The following is a 26,268-nucleotide window of genomic DNA, read 5'->3' on the forward strand; positions in this document are numbered from 1 at the left end:
CAATATATGGGATATGTTCGACACGAGCACTGTCGTCCGGAATAACTGATAGTCTGTAAAGCGCATTACAGACTATCAGTTATTCCGGACGACAGTGCTCGTGTCGAACATATCCCATATATTGTGCACACTATCAGTTAAGTCAGAAGGCATAATCGATACTGCTGCATGTTTATGGGATCGATAACACATTTACCGATTATTTAGTCATCGCCGACAAGTCGTATCGATCCGACACACTGTAAGATTCTTTACAAACACCGACATTCCGTCCGGAATAACTGATAGTCTGTAAAGCGCATTAGGTTAGGTTATGTGGCAGCCCGATGTATCAGGCTCACTTAGACTATTCAGTCCATTGTGATACCACAGTGGTGAACTTCTCTCTTATCACTGAGTGCTGCCCGATTCCATGTTAAGCTCAATGACAAGGGACCTCCTTTTTATAGCCGAGTCCGAACGGCGTTCCACATTGCAGTGAAACCACTTATGCGCTTTACAGACTATCAGTTATTCCGGACGACAGTGCTCGTGTCGAACATATCCCATATATTTATTTTATTTTATTTTATTTATTTCAAAATTTTTCGTAATACAAAGCCTATAAGGCCAATTAATTTATATTACTTATGACAAATCCTGAGTAATTATTATTATATTTATAAGTCAAGTACTCTAATTATTCTATATACATTTATAATATTATTCCTGCAATATTAAAGTGGCTCCCCAGCCATAAACAAAAATAGGAAAAATATATATAATCATCAAAATAAGCCCATAACATGGTAAAAAAAATTTGAAATACAAGTACTGAATTAGAGAATAATAAAATGAAATGAAATGTAAGTAAGTATAAGTATAAAACCATAAATGACTGAAACTTTACAAAGATTGGGTTGTAGAGGCAAAAAATTCCATTAGCTTCAATCGGAACACATTGTTACATTGAGAAAAAATCCTCAACTCAAGTGGTAGTCCGTTCCACGTACGTGCAATTCTAACCAGAAACGATCTAGAAAATATAGTTCTTCTGATCCGAGGTATAAATATCTGTATGTTCCGTGTCGATCGTGAGAACGTAAATTTAAGACGTAGAGGTAAAGGTCTGGATTCCCTAATCACCTTGTAGAATAGGCAGATGCTCCGATACTCAACAAATCTCTTGAATGAGCAGCCAAGAAAGCGTTCAACATAGCCAGATACAGAATTCCTACGAGGAATGTGGTAAACAAAACGAGTAATAGTATTCACAATACGTCTCAATTTATCAAAAAATTGACCAATTGTCCCCGAGACAACTTCGATACCATATAATATGTGAGACATCAACAGCGAGTGAGCCAAAATACGTCGTACTCGAAACGGCAAGTATAAGTTCGAAGCATATATATTTCTCAAATTTGCCCAAATCTTACCCGATAAGGAATCAATATGGTACCGAAATGAAAGTTCGCGGTCTACTATTACCCCTAAACATCTATGTCGATCAACAACTTCAATGTAATCATTACCCAAGAAAAGATCCAAAGACACATCAACATTCCTAAAAGTTCGAAATATTAAAGCCTTAGTCTTAGTAGCATTAGAATTCAAGCAATTAGACCTCGCCCAAAGCAGAAATCGATCTAAGCATGAATTAATATCAGACTCAAGAACCTCAAGTGACGATAAGCTACCATTGAAAAGTAAAAAGATGTCGTCTGCAAACATAAACGTTCTACATATCCTGGAGCTAGTGTATTGATGTAGATCGTTAACATAAAGAATAAATAGAAGAGGCCCCAGGACAGAGCCCTGGGGAACTCCAGAATAAATAGGTAATATCCGAGACCTGACACCATTCAAAGATACAAATTGAGTCCTATTATTAAGGTAGGAAAGAACAAGTTTGCAAGCTGTTCGGGAGAAATTAAATTGTTCTTTAAGTTTAGTAATTAACCGAGAGAAACAAATTGATTGTGCACATTATAATTTAAGTCCGACGGCATAATCGATACTGCTGCATGTTTATGGGATCGATAACACATTTACCGATTATTTAGTCATCGCCGACAAGTCGTATCGATCCGACACATTGTAAAATTCTTTACAAACACCGACATTCCGTCCGGAATAACTGATAGTCTGTAAAGCGCATTAGAGAAGCTTTGAAATCCTCAGAAATGTCACCAGCATTACTGAGGTGGGATAATCCACCGCTGAAAAACTTTTTGGTGTTCGGTCGAAGCAGGAATCGAACCCACGACCTTGTGTATGCAAGGCGGGCATGCTAACCATTGCACCACGGTGGCTCCCTTTCACATTATATCAAATGGTAGTTTTGAGTGATGAGCTAGTTTTTCTGACACTTCTAATATTTCCTGAAAATATTTTCTACGAGTGGCTATTCGCTTTCAACAATAAAATAGGTAAAATAAAAGATTGGAGAATGTGCCGTTCATCTTTCAAGGTTATGTGTGCAATACTTTGGACATTTTAAATAAAACAGTGACTGCCTTTAAGTGTTTGAGATGCATCTTCCAACGCGTCTAACCCTTACGACCGGTATGTACCTATTACGAAATTTCTGCTATCCATAAAAACTGCCTTGGTATTTTTCTACCGTAAATTCTGTGAGGCATTGCTTTCGATTATTTATTTGCACACAAATGATTTTTTTGCTAGAGATGCATTCAATGCACTTCAAGATTTATATCCGATAAGGTAAATATCGGCTCATTATATATTCGTAGAAAAACATTTTCGGGCATTATGCGTCTAAACGGGATATAACTAAATTAATGGTCAATTCTTTTAGTGTTAAGAGCCTTCGTTATTGACATCTCTGTTCAACTTTTGTTGTTGTTCATGATATTTGACGTTTAAACTGTCACATTATCACGCAAATTTTGCGACTGTCAAACTTCCTTCTCTCCGGCAAAATCAACGATGGCAGGAGTAAGTAAATTTTTGCACAATAAAATTCTTAAAAATCTAAGCCATCGACGGATTTTAATAATTAAACTCATTAATATATTTGCCTGTGGCATGTCCAACGCTCAAAAAAAGTAATGTTTTACTTAATTTCTCTTCCATAGACTCTTTACACGTACCCAGAAAACTTCCGTGCCTACAAGGCATTGATTGCTGCTCAATACTCAGGAACTCAAGTTAAAGTTGCCGACAATTTTGTTTTCGGCGAAACAAATAAGACAGCTGAATTCTTAAAGAAGTTCCCAAGTGGTAAGGTGAGTACAAATGAACTGACAACATTGATACTATTGCAAACGTCATCATCATCCATCATCACTTCAGTCGGCAAAATGCCGCAATTGAGGTTAGGTTTTGTTATTAATCTAGAATTTCTGGTTTGTTTAGGTTCCTGCTTTCGAAACATCGAACGGCAAATTCCTTAGTGAATCGAATGCCATTGCCTACTATTTGGCCAGCGAACAATTGCGCGGTGGTAAATGCCCCTTCGCTCAAGCTCAGGTCCAACAATGGTTATCATTCGCCGACAATGAAATCGTCCCTGCTTCTTGTGCCTTGGTATTCCCCTTGTTGGGCATTATGCCCCAACAAAAGGGTAGCACTGCCAAACAAGATGTTGAAGCCGTTTTGAAATTGTTGAACAATAAATTCTTGGAATCCACATACTTGGTTGGTGAACGTATCACTTTGGCCGATATCGTTGTATTCTGCAGTTTGTTGCATGTTTACCAATATGTTTTGGATGCTGCCACACGCAAGCCATACACCAATGTTAACCGTTGGTTCAACACCATCCTCAACCAAAAGCAGGTTAAGGCTGTTGTCGGCAACTATAGCATTTGCGACAAGGCTTTGGTCTTCGACCCCAAGAAGTATGCCGAATTCCAAGCTAAGACAAGCGGTAAACCACAACAACAACAACAAAAACCTAAGGAAGAGAAAAAGCCTGCCGCCAAGAAGGAAGAGCCCAAGGAAGAGCTTGATGCTGCCGATGCTGCTCTCGCAGCCGAGCCAAAATCCAAGGATCCCTTTGATGCTTTGCCCAAAGGTACCTTCAATTTTGATGACTTCAAACGCGTATATTCCAATGAAGACGAGAAGGTTTCTATTCCCTACTTCTGGGAGAAGTTCGATCCTGAACACTACTCCATTTGGTATGGTGAATACAAATACAATGAGGAGCTCACCAAGACCTTCATGTCTTGCAATTTGATTGGTGGCATGTTCCAACGTATCGATAAGATGCGCAAGCAGGCCTTTGCTTCATGCTGTTTATTCGGTGAAGACAATAACTCAACCATTTCTGGTATTTGGGTATGGCGCGGTCAGGAACTCGCCTTCACCTTGAGTCCCGATTGGCAAGTAGACTATGAAGTCTATGACTGGAAGAAATTGGATCCTAAATCCGAGGAAACCAAGAAATTGGTTGAACAATACTTCTCCTGGACCGGTACCGATAAACAAGGTCGCAAATTCAACCAAGGCAAGATCTTCAAATAAGTCTGCAGTGGTAACGCATTACAACGGCTGCCCATTAGAAGCCGTACGTGCCACTTATCCATTAAACTAACAGCTGAATTATTTATGTAGTATATCATTACATTAATTACGTTATCCAATACAAGGCGTGAGCGTGTCAAGTGTCTCCCTCTCATAACTTAGTATCCTGCTGCTTCATTTAACAACAATAGTCAAGATGAATGTCTAGCGGCCATCATCATCACACTCAAGGATATAAGCGTTTTTATTTGTATTTTGCATTGTATTTTTTCTCGCCTTTTTTTTATATATATCTATGTGTAATTAAAACGAAACGAATGTTTTTGTAATACATACTCTTTATTTTTCATAAAACTAAATGCACATAGTGGAATTTTGTTTTTAGTATTTATTGATACTCGTAAGAATATCTCCTGCGTGATTGTCATGCTCCTCCATATAATAAAAGCATTTTGATTTTATGCAAAGAAATATGTATGGTAATGTGATATTGGTTGATCTTTGAACAGAAGAGAAATATTTTGTTAAAATTCAAAATATATGCAAATTTACTGTGAAGGGGGTGAGGAGGAAGGGTGTAAAGCGTCTATAGATGCGCGTAAGCATAAAATGTTTGAAGAATGACATCATATATGATGGCGATATATTTTCAAAGATATTCTAAATATGACCCAACTATTAGTCATCCACGTTTAAAAATTTCTGGCTTATTTGTTTTACGATACACAACAAACTTTGCCATTGGTATCCATGGGTATCGGCAATAAAACAGTTACACGGCCCTTAAAATTATTAAAATATATTTTTAAACTTTTGGACGTTGATTCCTCCGGAATTCAATTCTTTCAATTTTTATACATAGAAGGAGGGTATACTAACTTTGCATAAATACGTCGGTAAGTTCGGCCAGGTCGAATCTTATGTATCCTTCACCATGGATGGCGTAGAAACTTCTTCGAAAGACTGTCATCCACAATCGAATTACTTGGGTTGTGGCAATATGGACTTTTGCGCGGTAATTAGAGAGTCAGAATTCAAATATGGGGGTCGCTTTATAAGGGGGCTATAAACATATAATTATGAACCAATTTTTGTGTGATTGGGAATCGGTTTATCTGAGGGCTATATATAACTATAGACCGATATGGACCTTGTTAGGCATGGTTGTTAATGGCCATATACTTGCACAAGGTACATGGTTGGGTTCGGTGGCAGCCCGATGTATCAGGCTCACTTAGACTATTCAGTCCATTGTGACACTACATTGGTGAACTTCTCTTATCACTGAGTGGTGCCCGATTCTATAGCCGAGTCCGAACGGCGTTCCACATTGCAGTAAAACCACTTAGAGAAGCTTTGAAACCCTCAGAAATATCACCAGCATTACTGAGGTGGGATAATCCACCGATGAAAAAATTTTTGGTGTTCGGTCGAAGCAGGAATCGAACCCATGACCTTTTGTATGCAAGTCGGGCATGCTAACCATTGCACCACGGTGGCTCCCTGCACAAGCTACATAATTTCAACAGAATCTGATTAAATTTGCTCCTCCAAGATGCTCCAAAACCAAATCTGGGATCGGTTTATATGGGGGCTATATATGATTATCGACCGATATGGACCAATTTTGGAATGATTGTTAAAGACTATATACTAACACCACGTACCAACCGGGTCGGATGAATTGTGCTTCTCCAAAAGGCTCCGGAGTTCAAATCTGGGGATCAGTTTGGGTGCTATATATTATTATGGACCGATATGCACCATTTTTTGCATGGTTGTTAGATACAGTATACTAACACCACATACCAAATTTCAACCGGATCGGATTAAATTTGCTCCACCAAGAGGCTCCGGAGTTCGAAAATGGGGATCAGTTTATATGGGGGCTATAGATAATTATGAACCGATATGGACCAATTTTGGCATGATTGTTAAAGACCATATACTAACACCACGTACCAAGTTTAAACCGGATCGGATGAATTTTGCTCCTATAAGAGGCTACGGAGTTCAAATCTAGGGATCCGTTTATATGGGGGCTATATATATTTATGGACCGATATGGACCAATTTTTGTATGGTTGTTAGAGACCACGTACCAAATTTCAACCTGATCGGATGAATTTTACTCCTCCAAGAAGCTCCGGAGGTCAAATCTGGGGATCGGTTTATATGCGGGCTATATATAATTTCATTTCATTTATTTAACAACTATGGACCGATATGGACCAAGGAATTTTACTCCTCCAAGAGGCTCTGGAGGTCAAATCTGGGGATCGGTTTATATGGGGGCTATATATAAATATGGACTGATATGGACCAGTTCCTGCATTGTTGTTATAGACCATATACTAACACCACGTACAAATTTCAACCTGATCGGATGAATTTTACTCCTCCAAGAGGCTCCGGAGTTCAAATCTGGGCATCAGTTTATATGGGGGCTATATATAATTATGGACCCATATGGACCAATTTTTGTATGGTTGTTAGAGGCCATATACTAACACCACGTACCAAATTTCAACCTGATCGGACTAATTTTACTCCTCCAAGAGGCTCCGGAGGTCAAATCTGAGAATCGGTTTATATGCGGGCTATATATAATTATGGACTGATATGGACCAATTTTTGTATGGTTGTTAGAGACCATATACTAACACCGTGTACCAAATTTCGGATGAATTTTACTCATCCAAGAGTCTCCGGAGGTCAAATCTGGGGATCGGTTTATATGGGGGCTATATATAATTATGAACCGATATGGACCATGATTGTTGAACACCAGGTACCAAATTTCAACCGGATCGGATAAAATTTGCTTCTCTAAGAGGCTCCGCAAGCCAAATCTGGGGGTCGGTTTGTATGGGGGCTATACGTAAAAGTGGTCCAATATGGCCCATTTGCAATACCATCCGACCTATATCAATAACAATTACTTATGCCAAGTTTCAAGTCGATAGCTGGTTTCGTTCGGAAGTTAGCATGATTTCAACACACGGACCGACGACTCTGAATTTCACCACGACCCAGAATATATATACTTTGTGGGGTCTTAGAGTAATATTTCGATGTGTTACAAACGAAATGACAAAGTAATATACCCCCCATCCTATGGTGGAGGATATAAAAAAATAACTGTCGTTCTGTTGTGGTACCATTCCTAGAGATCCAGCCATATGTTGAAATCTACGCCAACTTTCAACTTTGAAGGGCCTCCAATATTAATAAATGGAAAGGGTATTGTAAATAAATATGTCGCATAGAACCGATCTCCGGATTCCACCCTACCCTAGCACGCAGAACAATGTTGAGGGAAAAGTTCCCCGTCAGCCGTTCACGTGAAACCAAAAACATACATGTGTTTGAAACCATTTAGAGAAATCATAAAACTCTTAGAAATTGTCATCAACATTTCCGATTGGAGATAAACGTTGCAAATTTTTTTTATGTTCGACAAAAACTGTGATTGAACCCATGGTCTTATATATGCAAGGTGGGCATACCCAGAGTTTCCCTTTCGCATACTAACTTTGTCATTCTGAATGAATTGAATTATTGGGATGAGACCACGTAAAGTAATGCTTATTCAATGAGACAATTTTTACTATAAATCCATCAAGCCATTCTATTTGTTGCAATCATGCCAACTTTATAAAAGGGAGAAATAACGGCTGGGAACAAAATTCGGCTTGCTTCTTCATTTTTAACAGAACGAGTTCTCGTTATCTTAGGTTAGGTTAGGTCGTCTGTCCAAATTCAGTTTTCCAAAGTTGCCTTCTTCTTATTGGTTTACCATGAATATAGATCAGCCCCTCCAATCTAATTCGTATAGATGGTTTCCATTGGAAATTATGATCAATAAATTGTTTGAAATCTGATAAAAAATTTCTTGAATGTTGTGTTTATGCTTTAGAATTATTTTTTTTTGTATGGGGCCGCATCAAGAGATGGCCGAACTGGAGAGTTTATCTTTACGTAATGAATTAAAGAAATAAGGGAATAATTTGCCACAATTTAATTATTAAATTCTTTGACAATATTATGAATGGTTATCTCATTTTAACAATAGTGGTTAGATTATTGTAATTTAGATAATTGTGAAATATTCTTTCTAATTTAAAAAGAGCAAAATGATAAACGTAATAAAGACACCAACTTCTCACGGTTGTCCCCATTCAACCCAATCCAGTATGAAAAACGAATAAAATAAGACAACAATAACAAGACAGAGGTGAACATTTTAGCCAAAATGAACAAATCCGGGATGGCAGTATTTAAGAGTTTCTCTTGACCACAACTGGTCCAACATTATCACCAGTTTGTTTATTGTGTTCACCATGGCTACCATCACAGTAAGGCCACTGAAATATAAGTAAAAGGAAAACATAAGATAAAGAATAAAAATTTATTATTATATACTTTTTTCGATATAATGTTGTACTTACATTCTTGGTCTTCCAGCAACGGCAGAAGGCAGCCTTATCAGCAATATTTTCAATATCAACCATGTCAACTACTTTGGCTTCATGTTTGCGAATTGATTGATTGCAACGTCCAACTTTAGAGCAGCCTCCCTTAGCCGCTGGGCAGTAAGCCAAATATGCGGTATATCCAATGCCAGCTACTACAGCTGTTGGTGGAATGAGGGCTAACCAATCTTTGACTGGAAATAAAAATTTAAAGAAATTGCTATTAGATTTTCTCTACATAATAATTAATATGAAAGATAAACTTTCAAAATTCATATGGTAAACTTCCCAATTGAGTACATAGACGTCATTCCTTAATAAATCTTATGAACTGATATGTAGATATGTAGCTTTGATATTCTATTAGAAGGAAAAATGGTGGGCTAGTAATAATAACTTTTTTCATGTGCCTGACCACGGGAACTACTTTATATATTTCATGCAGCGACAACGCTGCATGGACCACAATTTGTACCAGCGGACTATATTTCCTACATTAAATTAATATTATTTAAAAGGTACTATTTCTCCAAAATTTTACTTCTATAGAAAAAGACAAAATTTCACAATTTTATTTCTATAGAATAGTACTTTTTTTTGTCAAAATTTTATTTCTATAGAAAATTTTGCCAAAATTTTATATCTATATTTCTATAGAAAATTTTACCAAAATTTTATTTCTATAGAAAATTTTCTAAAATTTAATTTCTACAGAAAATTTTGTCAAAATTGTATTTCTATAGAAAATTTTGTCAACATTTTATTTCTATAGAATATTTTATCAAAATCTTTTGTTTCTATAGAAATTTTGTCAAAATTTTGTTTCTGTAGAAAATTTTGTCAAAATTTTATTTCTATAGAAAATTTTGTCAAAATTTTATTTCTATAGAAAATTTTGTCAAAATTTCATTTCTATAGAAAATTTTGTAAAATTTTATTTCTATAGAAAACTTTGTAAAATTTTAGTTCTATAGAAAATTTGGTCAAAATTTCAGTTCTATAGAAAATTTTGTAAAATTTTATTTCTATAGAAAACTTTGTAAAATTTTAGTTCTATAGAAAATTTGGTCAAAATTTCAGTTCTATAGAAATTTTGTCAAACTTTTATTTTTATAGAAAATATGTCAAACTTTTATTTCTATAGAAAATTTGTCAAACTTTTAGTTCTATAGAAAATTTGTCAAACTTTTATAGATAGTTATCGCAAAATTTTATTTCTATATAAAATTTTTAAAAAATTTCTCTCTATACAAGTTTTTTGCATAATATATGAGATTTTTGTAAAGTTTATTTCTGTACAAAATTTTGTTTCTATAGAACTTTTTGTCAAAATTTTATTTCAATAGAAAATTTTGAAAAAATACTGATTTGACGAAAATGGACCAAAATCAACAAAACTCTATTTTGTCCGATCATCGGACCAAATTTAAAAATTAATAATTTTTTGCATTAAATTTGGTTTGATCGGACCAAAATAGCAACCCTGATTCCATTGGAAAATAGAATTATTTGGTTCTAATGACCAGCAGAAAAATTTAATGGTTTCCAAAATCAAATATGACGTCCTCAAGACGTAGGCTTATTATTCCATTTAGTTTGGAAAACTGAATGAAACCGACAGAGGTATTCAATGGAAACATGCAACATATTAACGAATAGGGTAGTCTAGCAAAGATGATAGCCTGAAATCATAAAAAAAAACTAACGTACAATAAGGTCGTTATTTTTCTAAATAAAATGGGTAAAACATTATTTTTCCAGTGCCCAGACAGCCCATGCTACAATGACTCAGATATTATCAATGGGCTCCATTAGTTCCATCTGGAGATCATAATTCAAATCCCAATTTTAAAATGATACATACATTATAATAAGCATAACGGGGAACTATCCTCATATGGATGAGTAGAACTAAATACATAATATTTCAATCGAATATCCCTGGCTGGACAAGACGGAATTATTGTCATACCGATAAGTGTAGTCCTATTACACTTTCAAAGATAATGATAATCAAAAGGAGGCGCATAAAAACGACATGCCATTCATTCTTTTGGGGAAAATTCACCTATTTTCGTCTTTGAGAAAAATGTGTGCTAAACAGGTTCCCCTAATAGAGAATGCTTGAACTCATACCACTACCATGTTCCTCATATCAGTGATAAATCAACTTTAATCAACTTTTGAACTTTATAATTAAAAATTCCGGTTTTCCTGACCACCTAATTGTTATCAACGAATGAAAGGGAAAGGAAATAGATGAAATTAGAAATGTTATAAATAAGTATGCGTATAAAAAGGAGGTCAATAACAAACATAGGCAAAAAAGTGAAAAGTACAAACATAGAAAATAAGCAACAACTAAAAAGATCGACAACTGAAATATCAAGTCACCTTACAACAAATAAATAAAAAAAACCGAAGCAAGCACGAAAATGACGAAAGTTGGGGAAAAAAGAACGGACAAAAACAACTCAGTTCCAAAGTTGGCAAAATTCGGTTGCATAATCTTCTCAACAAAAACAAAAAATGAATGATTGACGAGGAAATTAATTGAATTAGGGCAGATACTAATGATTACGATTATGAATACGACAAATTTTATATTGTTTAACTTGACATATACCACTCATATGTGACAAGGCTTTTTTCGCAAAATTATAAATCGTCTTTCTTCATCAGTTTAAAGGAATGCATTTATTGCACCTGTAAAATGCATTGAAAGCGGCAAACAGTTTTATAAATTCATGTCTTCGCTGGTAGTACTTACATGATAATTTAAACCATCCAGTAAAGGTATCAGGTATTGGCAAACTGGAAAGATAGTTTGGCAATGTGTCTTTTACAAGTCCTGATAGACTGTTCATGTTGTTGTCGCTTCTATTCTTTTTGGTTAAAACCTACAAAAATAAAGCCTGTTTATTCTGCCCTTAAGAATTTGGATGATGTCGAACCACTTACACAAATTGAAAACCGCAAGCGAACCTGAACGAACGAATTATATGTCAATCGTAAATACTTTACACTGACATTCGTTCCATAAAATCATAAATAAAGCGAAATATGTGTTGCTAGTTACTGCAACGTAGCGTAACGGCATTTACCGTATAATTCTTTTATTGCTCCATTATACTACGTTTGTACTAGACACGAAATCTCGCTATTTAGAACCAAAATCTCTTTACAAATCTCAAGGCATATTAATTAAAGGTAAAGTCACGAGCAAACGTGTGTACCCCCCCATGATATTTAGAAAGTCAAACTAAAATGGCAGGTCACTTAAGTTGACATTTGTGTATGTGTATTGTTGTTGTATTGTAATATTTATGTACACAAAGAATGTAAACAAACCTACTAAACGTAAACAAAGCCTTTGACAACATGAATGTCGATATTAGTCACCTGATTGCATGACTTTACCTCTTTAATATGCCTTGTACAAATCTCAAGTGTTCGAACTGGCAAAATAAAAAAATTTCGTAGATTTGAGGATTTATTTTTTTTTTTGTGATGTAAAAGTAATTTGGCGATGTTCATAACATCATAAGCCAGGTTATACAACAAACGATGTATCACATCAATACATCTATGAACAAACCTCCGGTAGCCAGCTTATTTTTTCCTTTTCTTATGCGCTTTACAGACTATCAGTTATTCCGGACGGAATGTCGGTGTTTGTAAAGAATCTTACAGTGTGTCGGATCGATACGACTTGTCGGCAATGGCTAAATAATCGGTAAATGTGTTATCGATCTCATAATCATGCAGCAGTATCGATTATGCCTTCGGACTTAACTTATAATGTGCACAATATATGGGATATGTTCGACACGAGCACTTTCGTCCGGAATAACTGATAGTCTGTAAAACGCATTAAAAAACCAAAAAGGAAAACAAACAGGGCATCAGCTTTCAACAAAAAACAAAAAACCAGCTCCAATACTATCTCAGCTAGCAATACAGGAACCGGTGTGAGTGGTTTAAATGGCAAGTACTCTCCTCTAAAGTGGCATTCCAAAGACAAAAAAAGGATTAAATTAATTTCCAAAGACAGCATCAATTAAAAATTGTCTATATAAAGGGTGATTCTTTTGAGGTTAGGATTTTCATGCATTAGTATTTGACAGATCACGTGGGATTTCAGACATGGTGTCAAAGAGAAAGATGCTCAGTATGCTTTGACATTTCATCATGAATAGACTTACGATCTGCCACAACGTCGAATTTTCAGTGAATGGGCCCTAGAAAAGTTGGCAGAAAATCCGCTTTTTTATCGACAAATTTTGTTCAGCGATGAGGCTCATTTCTGGTTGAATGGCTACGTAAATAAGCAAAATTGCCGCATTTGGAGTGAAGATCAACCAGAAGCCGTTCAAGAACTGCCCATGCATCCCGAAAAATGCACTGTTTGGTGTGGTTTGTACGCTGGTGGAATCATTGGACCGTATTTTTTCAAAGATGCTGTTGGACGCAACGTTACGGTGAATGGCGATCGCTATCGTTCGATGCTAACAAACTTTTTGTTGCCAAAAATGGAAGAACTGAACTTGGTTGACATGTGGTTTCAACAAGATGGCGCTACATGCCACACAGCTCGCGATTCTATGGCCATTTTGAGGGAAAACTTCGGAGAACAATTCATCTCAAGAAATGGACCGGTAAGTTGGCCACCAAGATCATGCGATTTGACGCCTTTAGACTATTTTTTGTGGGGCTACGTCAAGTCTAAAGTCTACAGAAATAAGCCAGCAACTATTCCAGCTTTGGAAGACAACATTTCCGAAGAAATTCGGGCTATTCCGGCCGAAATGCTCGAAAAAGTTGCCCAAAATTGGACTTTCCGAATGGACCACCTAAGACGCAGCCGCGGTCAACATTTAAATGAAATTATCTTCAAAAAGTAAATGTCATGGACCAATCTAACGTTTCAAATAAAGAACCGATGAGATTTTGCAAATTTTATGCGTTTTTTTTAAAAAAAAAGTTATCAAGCTCTTAACAAATCACCCTTTACATAATCATCCTTTCATTTCCATAATCTAGAAACCAACAGACTTTGTGGTTCTGATATCGAATGTAACGCACAAGGTACTTCTGTAGCTATAATCATAATTTAAGGGTATATAAGTAAATCAGGTACACATGACTTAAGCGATGGCATATATAAAGAGAGTATGCTTATATAATAAATCACAGTATGTTTCATTTGAGATCCAAAAATAAAACAAAACAGGAAAACAAAAATTTCAAATCATCATCTTAGAATCGCAAATAAACTTGGCTAGCGCTCCATATAGATCCAAGTCCTTAGTAATCAAAATTTCATCCACAGAACGATAGTTCCCAAAAAATGAAAAATTTTCTCTTAAGGTATCATATTTGCCACAATCAAAATTTGAGGATTTAATAGCTGTTTGTAAATATTGTTACGAATTTGATAATTATAGATTTAAGCTTATTTAAATTTCAAATTGTAACGATAAAATTTCGCTATCACTTGTTGGAACCATCTACTCATTTTCTAGTATTTTCCTGAACTTCTTTTATGTTCTTTTGTTTGCTTACTGAAATGTTAGTTCTTACTCTCTCATAGAATAGCAACCCCTTTGCTTTGTTATTCTGCATTCTCATTTTATCTCATTGTCTATTGTCATTGTTGTTGTAGTAATGCGAGCATATATCTATGTGAGTGTGTATGTGTTTGGCAGCCACCAGACGAACAACTTAATGGTCGTAGATCCTTCTAGCATTGTCTAAGAATGTTCTGGCCTTGCCAGAATATTGTAGTGCTACCAGAATGTTCTCGTATTGCCACACCGTCATATATAAAAGCGCTCGCATGCTGCTAACGAGTCAGTCTTAATTAAAGCGTCAAACGAATAACTTCAGTGTGAACGAATTGTAAAGTGTGAAGTCATAGTAAATAAATTGTAGATTGTCGTTATTTAAAAGAACTGTGTTTTAATTGTCCGGTAATTAAAAACGCCTAAATATAAAAACGTAACAATTGGTGTCGGAAGTGAAATAACGAAAAAAAATCTACAATGAAGTTTAATGAGCTTCGAGTGGAAGACTTAAAAAAGGAATTGAGCAAACTGGAGCTGCCGACAACAGGCAATAAGGCCCAGCTTCAAAAGCGTCTACTGGAAGAGTTTGAACGGCGTAATATGGACATTGCGACGCATGAGTTTGATTATAAGGAAGACATTGATGAATCAATACTCGTCAATACAAGCAGTGTAGAAACTCCGTCTGTGGCTTCGAGTGTTGTAGATTACACATCAATGCTCAGTGTTTTGAGTAAAATGATGGAGGAAAACTCTAGAAAAATCATGGATGAGAATTCTAGAAAAATAGAAGCAAATTCTAGAAAATTGGAAGAAAAATTCGACGAAAATTCAAAAAAGATGGACGAAAATTCAAAAAAGATGGACGAAAATTCTAGAATTCTCAATGAAAAACTTCAAGAAATTTCTGAAAGCATGGAGAAACGTGTGGACCATATAGAAGGTCAAATTATAGAATTGGATAAGAAAGTTCTTTCCGTAGATGAGAAAATTGTGGTTCACGATGAGAAACTTCTACACCTGGAGAAAAAAATGGCTGACCTGGAAATTAAAGGTTGTCCCGTGCGCGTAATCGACGGCCCAAAAATCAAAACTCCTGTTTTTGATGGCTCAACGTCATTTGATGTCTTCAAATTCCAATTCGAAATGGTTGCTTGTAAAAATTTGTGGAATGACGATGATAAAGCAATTGAACTTCTATTGGCATTAAAGGGCAATGCTGCTGATGTGATACAAAGCATTCCCGCTGCTTGTAGAAATAACTATAATGAAGTAATAGCGGCACTTCAACGCAAGTATGGTGGAGAGCACAAGCAGGACATCTTCAGAATGGAATTGAGAGGAAGAATCCAGAAATCGAATGAAACCCTACAAGATTTCGCAACAGAAGTTGAGCGGCTAGTGCTTTTGACATACCCAGGTGAGAGTCATCCTCTTGTGGACCGCATCAAGATTGAGACCTTCGTCAATGGAATTCGAGATCCAGATATAAAATGTGCAACATATGCGTCTCAAAAAGCTACATTCGCTGAAACAGTAACATTCGCACTTGCACAGGAGACTGCAAGATTGCTAGCACGGCCTCAAATTCACAAAGTACGCAGAGTAGAGACCGAGTGTGAAGAATCGAAATCTATCATTGACTCGATGAAAGAGGCAATGAAGCAGGTAATGCAAGAATTGAAACAGGATGCAACTAAATCCCGAATCAAATGCTATAACTGTGATAAGCCGGGACATTTAGCTCGAGAATGCAAAGCACGACGCAAACGGTCAAGATCCACATCACCATCTACATTAAACAATAGCCATAAGAAGGTGACCCCACAGTCAAGTGAGTCACCTTTAAACTAAATCGAGCTAGTTCAGCGGGGCAAGAGCTGGCTCCCACAGACGATGGCCCCACCATCTCCATAGCAATAGTTCAACAGAAAAATAACAATTTAACTATTGCGGGTGTTATTAATGGCGACAAGCGTACTTTGACGTTGGATACTGGTGCATCAAAGTCTATCATTAGATCTGATTTAGTAAAAGGAAAAGTTACACCACTGATTGGAGTCAAGCTACGCACGGCTACAGGGGAACCCGCAACCGTATATGGAAAGGTCGCCGTAAAATTAACTATTGCTAACAAATCCGTTACTTATGATTTCATTGTGGCCGATATAGTAGACGAAGTTATAATTGGAGCGGATTTCATGATTGCTTTTGGTCTCAATTTGGATATGAAGCGTCGTGTAATGACATGGTGCGATGCCGAAATAACGGTAAACGTGGGATACGACGAGAATACACCTGTCAGACGTTTGACAACGAGCCAGTCAGAGTCTATACCACCGAATGCCGAAGCAATTATATGGGTTTCTATGAATGGAGATTGTGAAGTCGGCCAATTGTGGGTTGTTGAACCAGCAGAAAACAAAAGCAACAACATCTTGATAGCAAATGCCCTGGTAACAACGAACGAAGAGAGACTAATACCAGTTCGTGTCTTGAACTTGTCTGACAATCACGAGCAAATTGTAAAATTTTCTGACATTGGCAAATGTACACCAGCTGAGGCAATAGTCAATTTGGAAGGCAACTCATCAAAGACACATGGAGCAGTGAGAAAACATCTAGAAGGGTATGTCGAGGCTTGGACACGTCATCTATCGCCGTCAGAGAGAAATAAAGCCAAGCAATTGTTGTGGAAAAACGCCTCTGCTTTTGCTTCTGAAAAGGGAAATCAAGGAAGAACATCTGTAGTGAAACATGAAATTAAAACCGCAGAAGAAAGGCCCATAAAACAGGCACCACGAAGTGTTCCCCTGGCAAAAAGAGATGAAGTTCAAAAGCTCATAAAGGAAATGGCGGAGAGTGGTGTGATCGAGCCGTCATCAAGTCCTTGGTGTTCCCCAGTTGTGCTGGTCAAAAAGAAAGATGGAAGTACCCGATTCTGCGTGGACTACAGAAAACTGAATGATGTCACCAAAAAGGACAGTTATCCGCTTCCACGCATTGATGACACGTTGGACACACTAGCCGGAACAACATGGTTTTCTACGCTTGATTTGCAGAGTGGATATTGGCAAGTAGAGATCGCCGAGAAAGACAAGGAAAAGACGGCTTTTGGCGTTAATGGCGGTCTCTGGCAATTCAATGTAATGCCGTTCGGGCTCTGCAACGCTCCGGCTACCTTCGAAAGATTGATGGAGCGGGTACTGAAGGGGTTGCACTGGAAATCGTGCTTGATATACTTGGACGACATCATAGTGATGGGCAAAACATTTGACGAGCACCTTAAGAACTTGAAAGACGTTATCCAGCAATTGTCAGCCGCTGGTCTACGCCTTAACGCCAAGAAATGCTCCCTTTTCCAGCGGGAAGTTAAATACCTGGGTCATCATGTGACTGCAGAGGGCATATCCACCGATGAAGACAAAATCCAAGCTGTCAGAGATTGGCCACGACCCCGAAATCTCCACGAATTAAGAAGTTTCCTTGGGTTATGTACATATTACCGACGATTCGTCCCAAACTTCGCCAGCATCGCCGCTAGTCTCCATAAATTGACGCAAAAAGGTCAGAAGTTCCAGTGGAGCGACGAACAGGAGGATTCATTCCAACATTTAAAAGAACTTTTATGTTCAGCTCCTGTTCTAGCGTATCCTATTCCGGGCGAAAAATTTGTTTTGGATACAGATGCTAGCGCGCATGGTATTGGAGGTGTGCTATCCCAACACATAGACGGCAAGGAGAAGGTCATCGGATATTTCAGTCGAACGTTGTCCAAGCCCGAAAAGAACTACTGTGTAACGCGACGAGAGCTGCTAGCCGTCATAGAGAGTGTAAAACATTATCATAAATATTTGTATGGACAACACTTCTTGCTCAGGACTGATCACTCAGCTCTACGATGGTTGCTCCAATTCAAGAATCCGGAAGCTCAACTGGCACGTTGGATCGAGAGGCTCCAAAGCTATGATTTCAGTATCGAGCATAGAAAAGGTGGAAAACACGGTAACGCTGACGCTTTGTCACGTCGACCTTGCAGTATAGAATGCAAGCACTGCTCGAAAGCTGAACATAAGGAGGAGATTGTTGATATTCGGCTGTTACACATCGAATCTGGAGTGGACTGGCCAACAGAACAGCGTAAAGATCCCATTTTGAACAAAATTATTTCGGCAAAGGAAGAGAACGAGAAGCCCAGTAAGAAAGACATCGCAGCCGAAAGTCCACTTATGAAATCATACTGGGCTCAATGGGATAGTTTAGTTCTAGTCAATGGATCCCTGCAACGTAAATGGGAAAGCGAAGATGGCAAGAGCAGCCGAAATTTGATCATCGTTCCAGATTCCAAAATAAGAGACGTTTTGGCGGAGTTCCATAATGGTCCCAGTGGAGGTCATCTGGGAATAACCAAAACCGCCGAGAAAGTGAAGCAACGATTCTACTGGGTTGGATGCCAGAAATCAATTGCTGAATGGGTAGCCAATTGCGAGAAGTGCATGAAAGCGAAAGGTCCAACAAGGAAAAGTCGAGGTCCTATGCAAGAGTATAGACCTGGAGCCCCGTTTGAAAGAATAGCAATGGACGTGGCAGGCCCTTTCCCAGTAAGTGATTCTGGAAACCGTTATGTCCTTGTGGTCATGGATTACTTCAGCAAATGGCCGGAGGTGTATGCAATTCCAAACCAAGAGGCAAAAACGATTGTGGATGTGGTCAACAAAAACTGGATATGTCGCTACGGTGTGCCGTCCGAGATTCACTCAGACCAGGGAAGAAATTTTGAATCGGCCATATTCAAAGAGATGTGTGAATCCCTTGGTATCAAGAAAACGAGGACTACGCCATTACATCCACAATCCGATGGCATGGTAGAAAGGTTTAATCGCACCCTGGAGGAACATCTTCGAAAAGTGGTGGACAACGGCCAGAGGGACTGGGACGAGCATATACCAAAGTTTTTGCTGTCCTATAGATCTGCCATTCATGATTCCACCTCTCGAACACCGGCCAATGTTCTATTCGGAACTGAGTTAAAGTTGCCTGGAGATCTGATATTCGGCGCTAAACCTTATGAGCTCGCCATGGAAGAAAACAGAAACGACATCCCAAACACTTTCGGAGAAGTTCACGAATCAGTGCGCAACAAAATAAAAATGGTCAGCAACAGAATGAAGGCGAGATACGATCGTGCTGTAAATACTGAGGGCTTCCAAGAAAAAGAATTGGTTCTGCTATTTAACCCGCAACGAAAGAAAGGACTGTGTCCCAAACTGCAAACCCAGTGGGAAGGCCCATACAAAGTCATCAAGAAGATCAATGATGTTGTATACCGGATTCAGAAGGACGACAGCCCTAGATCAAAGATGAAAGTTGTACATCTGGAACGATTGGCTCCTTACGGAACAGGTTCTGTGCCTGTTCGGGACGAACAGGCTTAAGCGGGAGGCAGTGTTACGAATTTGATAATTATAGATTTAAGCTTATTTAAATTTCAAATTGTAACGATAAAATTTCGCTATCACTTGTTGGAACCATCTACTCATTTTCTAGTATTTTCCTGAACTTCTTTTATGTTCTTTTGTTTGCTTACTGAAATGTTAGTTCTTACTCTCTCATAGAATAGCAACCCCTTTGCTTTGTTATTCTGCATTCTCATTTTATCTCATTGTCTATTGTCATTGTTGTTGTAGTAATGCGAGCATATATCTATGTGAGTGTGTATGTGTTTGGCAGCCACCAGACGAACAACTTAATGGTCGTAGATCCTTCTAGCATTGTCTAAGAATGTTCTGGCCTTGCCAGAATATTGTAGTGCTACCAGAATGTTCTCGTATTGCCACACCGTCATATATAAAAGCGCTCGCATGCTGCTAACGAGTCAGTCTTAATTAAAGCGTCAAACGAATAACTTCAGTGTGAACGAATTGTAAAGTGTGAAGTCATAGTAAATAAATTGTAGATTGTCGTTATTTAAAAGAACTGTGTTTTAATTGTCCGGTAATTAAAAACGCCTAAATATAAAAACGTAACAATATATCAATACAAACACAAACAAACGTATGTACACACACACACACATTCATCTACAAGGAAAATTGGGGCAGGGTTGCAAAAAGCGCATTTTTAGTACTAAAACCACAGTTGTACAAGTCAGTATAGAGGATTTTGAAAGAGATTATGTTGCAAACCTCTACGAGCCAGCTGATATTTGCCTATTGCAAATCTACTGAGATCTAAAATGATTTCGGTCAAAATCCTCATTTACGAGGATTTCGTGTCTAGTGCGAACGTAGTATTAGTGCATTTGTACCATTAAGGTGAGTATTAAGTTCGAGTTTAGCCGCTAAAATTGCCATTTTTTCACGATTACTTTTCTTTAATAATACTTTTTAAGGAATACAAACTTTGTGAAAACTTGCTCTGGGCTATTCCCCATCAAGTTATAATAAAAAGTGCAACAAATATGTATAATTTTATGCCTTTTCTTACTGATTTAGTTTTCACTTTAGTGAAAAAACTCGAACTTAATACCCACCTTTACTATGTTATCTTTAGTATAAAATTTTGAGAGCATATTTCCAAAATGTTTTAAATCGCCATTGTACACCCATCACAATGTGAATTTACCGGATTTAACAATGTATTGTTTGTCAACGTTTGTCGAGAAACAGTCATTTATGCGCCGTTCAATTATAAGTTTATCCGGACGGAATGTCTATTTTTGTAAAGAATCTTACAATGTGACCGAACAAAAAGTCGTCTATGATTAAAGTTGGTTTGTGCGCTATTCAGACTATAAGTTTATCCGGACGGAATGTCTGTGTTTGTAATGCGCCGTCCAGATAATACTTTTTGCCGGACGGAATATCTGTGTTTGTAAAGATTCTTACAGTGTGTCAAATCAATACGACAATTCGTTGATGATTAAATAATCGGTAAATATGTTATCGATCTCATAAACATGCAGCAGTATCGATTATGTCTTCCGACTTAACTTATAATGTTACCAATATATGGGATATGTTCGACACGACAATGGTCGTGTCGCATTATTTGTAATCACAATCCCCCATGATTTTGGTTTCTTCAAATCAAATATCACGCAGGCACTCTTCCGTATGTATAACATTAAAAGCGCTCCAAGTGGCGAATTGCACTCCCCGCATACGTCTGACAAAGCGTAATCATGTAGCCTCTGGACTGTTGTATTCAACGATGCGGCGATGGTGACGATGGAACGCTTTTGAATTTGGTTACCACTAATCTGATAGCAGCGTTTCAAATGAATAGTTAGAGGCGGTCGTCGGTGTTGTGTTGTTGTATAAAGAAAATATATTTAACTGAAATCTTAATTAATGAAGGAAGATGGAAAATCTAAAAAAAAAATCAATTTACAATAAATGGCATCAGTGAAAATATATAGGATATGCCTTCATAAAAAGCCAATTGAGTTGTGCAGTGAGTGTGGTTGTGAATGAAAAAAAAGAGGTGGCGACTGGAATTTTTTCTTTCCTTGTGCTTCTTTATTACTGCACAAGAGTGAAATAAACAGGGTGTTAGTTCTATTGATTTTATTAAATAAAACGCAGCATTAAGATCAATTGTGATAAACAGTAGTGATTGTCCATCGATTAAATGTTATGCTGTATACATCGAATTAGTAATATTCGATCAAACATTTTGTCAAATGGGCGAGTAAAAAACAAGTGCATTTGCAAAAAAAGTGGTGACGCTGGAAGAAAAGAAGAGTAGAAAAGAAAACACACAAACACATCAATACAAAAGCAGAGCAACGGCTGGGCGCCGACGCAGGCAGAGAGGTGTGTGAGCTTGTTGTATGTCTGACGCAGTAGTTCTGCTGTGACTGTTGTTTGTTGTTTGTCCCAGCCTGCTTTTCGTTGAATGATATTATAGTGCGTTAGCTCCCCACAGTTGCGGCTATGTTTTGTAACTAGAAATCCTAGATTTATTTGTAAATTCAAGCGAAACTATTTTAATATACATATGCCGGTCGTGAGTGCGATTATTGTGAATTCTATTAAAACAATGGAAGCAGAATATCTATGTGTATTGGGCTTATTTTGCAATGTAGCCTAATTTTCCCCAATTTTGTTCTACGAAAAAAATTCCCAAAAGTGAAAAACAAAGTATCTTGACGTTCGGCATTATTGTATGACCACGAAGACCAAGCCCAAAAAGCAACAAAAATTTCAGTCAAGCATTTCAAATGCAACTAAGCATAAATTACAAGAAGCAACGTAGAAAACAAGAAGAAAACACAATTACAGGAAAATTTCTCATACACTTCTATCGGTCTCCAAAAAACACCCATCCTCCCACCTTGGCCAAACATCACATTGCATGCGTTTTTGCTACACACACACAATTACTCATACAAAAAAATGAAAATACTTGAAAATATCCTGTCAAAATTGCAACACTACAACAAACAATTAGACCACTAACTTGACTCATACATTCATTTTCCGTCATCACCAGTCATTATCATCGGTGTGTCATTCCTTATTGTGATTATCTGTAAAAGGCAAAGGGGTGGTGATAAGGACAAGTGGAAAAAACGAGCTGCAATATTTTGAGTCCTTTCGTAATTTTCTTCATTATTGTCGCCTAATAAAGTAATTCGTAATTCATATCCTTTATCACCAACACCATCTCCTTCTTTCCCAACGCAACAACAGTAATAATAAAAAAACACAACTACAAAAACATAATATTGACATAAAACTCTCACGAAGAAAATAAGTTAAGGGAAGAAGAAGAAAACGACAAATTATAAAACGGAAATATGACAACCGAAGAGTTGAAAGTGGTTTTACATCGCAGTAGCGATCATTCCGGTTTTGGTTTTTCATTATTGGGCACCACCGGGCCCCCACACGTTATCTATGACATTGTGGAGAATTCACCGGCAGCTGATTGTGGTGTGGTAAGTAAAGTGATTTTGAGTTTTACTTGTTTTGATTGTTAGCCCGTACTTGTTTTTCTTTTAAAGAAATGGAAGCGTAAAAATTGGAAATCGAGATAAATTACGACTAAACAATTTCGCACCATAGATTGCATAAGGGCATTTTCCATGCAAGTTTTTATCATTTTCTAACTTTCCATCGACTGCAATGTGGTAAAACGCTTATCATTTAAATGTCACAAATCATTGCGTAAATTTTGTAACAGTAGTGAATTTTGAACTCCAATGGAAGACAATTTTCAAATAGTAAATTTTAAGTTCAATCGTTATCACTACAATTTATACTTATAGTCCGGGAGCCACCGTTCTGCAATGGTTAGCATGCCCGCCTTGCATACACAAGGTCGTGGTTTTGATTCCTGCTTCGTTCTAACACCAAAAATTTTTTCAGTGGTGGATTATCCCACCTCAGTAATGCTGGTGACATTTCGGAGTGTTTCAAATCTTCCCTAAGTGGTTTCACTGTAATGTGGGACGCCGTTCGGATAATTAACTTAACTTAACGAAATGCACTAAAAGTGAATTTGAAATCCCTTTTTTTTAAGGTAAATGAGAGTTGAAATCTAGTTAAAGTTGATTTTTGAAGTGTAATGTGAATGAGACTGCTTTTATCATCTGTGGTATTGGAGGACTGAGGAATGGAATCAGGCTGCAAAGACTGATATAAGTTCAGCATTGTCCTTCATGGGATGTCTTTGAAATATTGACGTGATTTTTTTGTAATTTGGAGCCACCGTGTAGCAAAGGTTAGTATACCCGCCTTGCATGGAATGTGTTATGGGTTCGATCTCAGTTTTTCAATTCAATTCAATTTATTGAGACAATACAATAAGCCAAATGAGGTCAATAATAGTGTACTGTCATTTTAGTAAATCTTAATTCTATATATCACTAGAAAACTACTAAATTCAAATAAATACATATTAATTCCATTGATTAACATGGCCAATTATGGCTATCTATAACTATTTATCTATTCATATATATGGCTTAAGGTTCGGGCGACAACTATATATATATATCCCTATTAATGAGACCCTTGGCTACTATAAACATTATCAATTACTCATTTTGGAATCTAAGCAACAATTCATTCCTGAACAACCGTGAAATTGAAATTCCTGAACACTATCGGCAAGGCATTCCATATCCTGGCTATGGATACCACAAATGATCTCTCAAATGTGGAACAATGAATAAATGGTATAATGATTTGCGGTTTCCGTACTGAACGAGAGAAAACAAATTTAGCTATAAGATCAGAACGCATCGACCTTTTTATAGCCCTGTAAAAAAACAGCAATTTCCGAATTGAAATATAACCATCAACACTGCAACCTAGAAACTCCTTTACTTTTCCACTCACATGTTCGTACCATCTGACCCCGTATACATACCGAACTATCCTATTCACAATGAGCCTAATTTTATATCTATTAAAATTCTGAGTGCACGATACCAACTCCAAACAGTAGCTCACCTGTGTCATAAGAAGAGCAAAAGCAATTGTGCGCTAGATATTTAATACTATCCACATAATCAATGGCCACACTGCGCATATAAATCGTTGGATGCAAAACCGATCTATGACCCGTAATCGCCTTGGTCTTGTTGGGATTAGCTACAAGATCATTATTGTCTAACCAGTCAGAAAGGGCAGAAAGATTGGCGTTAATGATAACTCCTAGAGAATGAGACACGGACCTATCACAAGAAAAAACCAATTGGAAATCATTCTCATAAACAAATGGTCTCACTATGTCGCCCTCTAAACAGTCAACTAAGGGCGTTTTCGATTCGCAAAAAATATGTTGCCTTGGTGTTACACTACTTTTTCCCTAATTGACATTTCGCCCAAATGTTAGTGTAATTCTAAAGCTATTGTTAATTTATAATATTGTGAGGTATAAAGGATCCAAAATTTATGGCAGTGTCCTTGATATGTTGCAATCAATTTCGAGAATGTTGCACCTTTTTTCCCAATCGAAATCGCCATAAGTCATTTATAATTAAATACCAAAAAGTTTTAATTAAATACCAAAAAGTTTTTCAGCGGTGGATTATCCCCTCTCAGTAATGCCGGTGACATTTATTAGTGATTCAATGCTTCTCTAAGTGGTTTCACCGCAACCTGGAACGCCGTACGGACTCGTTTATAAAAAGGAGGTCCCTTGTCATTGAGCTAGCACTCAGTGATAAGAGGAAGTTTACCCCTGTCGTATAACAATGGTCTAAATAGTCTAAATGAGTCTGTAATATCGGGCTGCCACTATACCTAACCTATCCTTGCGTTGATTCAATACATTAAGTAAGGTAGAAAGGTAGGTTGGCCGATTTCATTGAACTGCTGGCGGGTGTCGGAGAGGATAGAGAGAAAATCATATAGTTTTCTAGAACAGATCAAAGTTTATCTAAAATTAGCAGGCCGGTTATAGAAAGCAATAAAATATCAACCTTTTACTTTGTGATGGCATCATCTGCAATATTCCCATTAATAGAATGAATCTTAGCCGCCAGGATAATACGTTGACCCAGAAAAGATTAATATAATTTGGTGAAGGAAATGTGACTTTGACGTAAGCTTTCTGCATCCTTTCACTCTCCATGCAGTTAACAGTAGGACTCAAAATAATTGTAAATATCAGAAAAATAGAAATTTAAAACGAACACAGATATTACCGTTAGGGTCTTCAGATGGTATGCATCTATTCCAATATAAACAAATTGATCAGTGGTATGCAAAATATACAATGGTCGAATCCAACACTCG

General features: G+C 37.2%; 3 protein-coding genes across 10 annotated transcripts in view; 2 read left to right on the forward strand and 1 right to left on the reverse strand.

Moving 5' to 3' along the window:
• Positions 1–2,799: 2,799 nt before the first annotated feature.
• On the forward strand, positions 2,800–4,828 carry eEF1gamma (elongation factor 1-gamma). The gene is made up of 3 exons (XM_075289545.1): positions 2,800–2,940; positions 3,081–3,230; positions 3,361–4,828. The coding sequence occupies exons 1-3, from the start codon at positions 2,932–2,934 to the stop codon at positions 4,471–4,473; spliced, it is 1,272 nt and encodes a 423-aa protein (XP_075145660.1). The 5' UTR covers positions 2,800–2,931; the 3' UTR covers positions 4,474–4,828.
• A 3,651-nt stretch (positions 4,829–8,479) lies between these two features.
• On the reverse strand, positions 8,480–12,061 carry Cisd2 (CDGSH iron sulfur domain 2). The gene is made up of 4 exons (XM_075289546.1): positions 11,910–12,061; positions 11,719–11,848; positions 8,925–9,142; positions 8,480–8,840 (listed from the first exon to the last, which is right to left on the reverse strand). The coding sequence occupies exons 2-4, from the start codon at positions 11,813–11,815 to the stop codon at positions 8,754–8,756; spliced, it is 402 nt and encodes a 133-aa protein (XP_075145661.1). The 5' UTR covers positions 11,816–11,848; positions 11,910–12,061; the 3' UTR covers positions 8,480–8,753.
• Positions 12,062–21,789: 9,728 nt separating this feature from the next.
• The window catches only part of Efa6 (Exchange factor for Arf 6), a 103,693-nt gene continuing 99,214 nt past the window's right edge, over positions 21,790–26,268 (forward strand). For 5 of the 8 annotated variants that reach the window (XR_012717870.1, XM_075289553.1, XM_075289552.1 and 2 more), the window contains exon 1: positions 21,790–23,459. Coding sequence is in view for 7 of the 8 variants with exons in the window: in XM_075289553.1 (XP_075145668.1) it covers positions 23,319–23,459 (141 nt within the window). In the remaining variant the exon portion in view is untranslated. The remainder of the gene's footprint in view (positions 23,460–26,268) is intronic. The other 3 variants (XM_075289549.1, XM_075289550.1, XM_075289551.1) reach the window with 3 other exon arrangements.

This window comes from Haematobia irritans, chromosome 1 (assembly GCF_050003625.1).
Source record: "Haematobia irritans isolate KBUSLIRL chromosome 1, ASM5000362v1, whole genome shotgun sequence".
Taxonomy (NCBI): Eukaryota; Metazoa; Arthropoda; class Insecta; order Diptera; family Muscidae; genus Haematobia; species Haematobia irritans.

Excerpts from the sequence above, each read along its gene's own strand:
- eEF1gamma (XM_075289545.1), top strand. Across the intron at positions 3,231-3,360 it reads AGAAGTTCCCAAGTGGTAAG|GTTCCTGCTTTCGAAACATC; the intron begins GTGAGTACAAAT and ends TGGTTTGTTTAG.
- Cisd2 (XM_075289546.1), bottom strand. The coding sequence starts at position 11,815 with ATGAACAGTCTATCAGGACTTGTAAAAGACACATTGCCAAACTATCTT. Across the intron at positions 9,143-11,718 it reads TGGATGGTTTAAATTATCAT|TCAAAGATTGGTTAGCCCTC; the intron begins GTAAGTACTACC and ends TTTTATTTCCAG. Across the intron at positions 8,841-8,924 it reads GTTGCTGGAAGACCAAGAAT|TGGCCTTACTGTGATGGTAG; the intron begins GTAAGTACAACA and ends CTTATATTTCAG.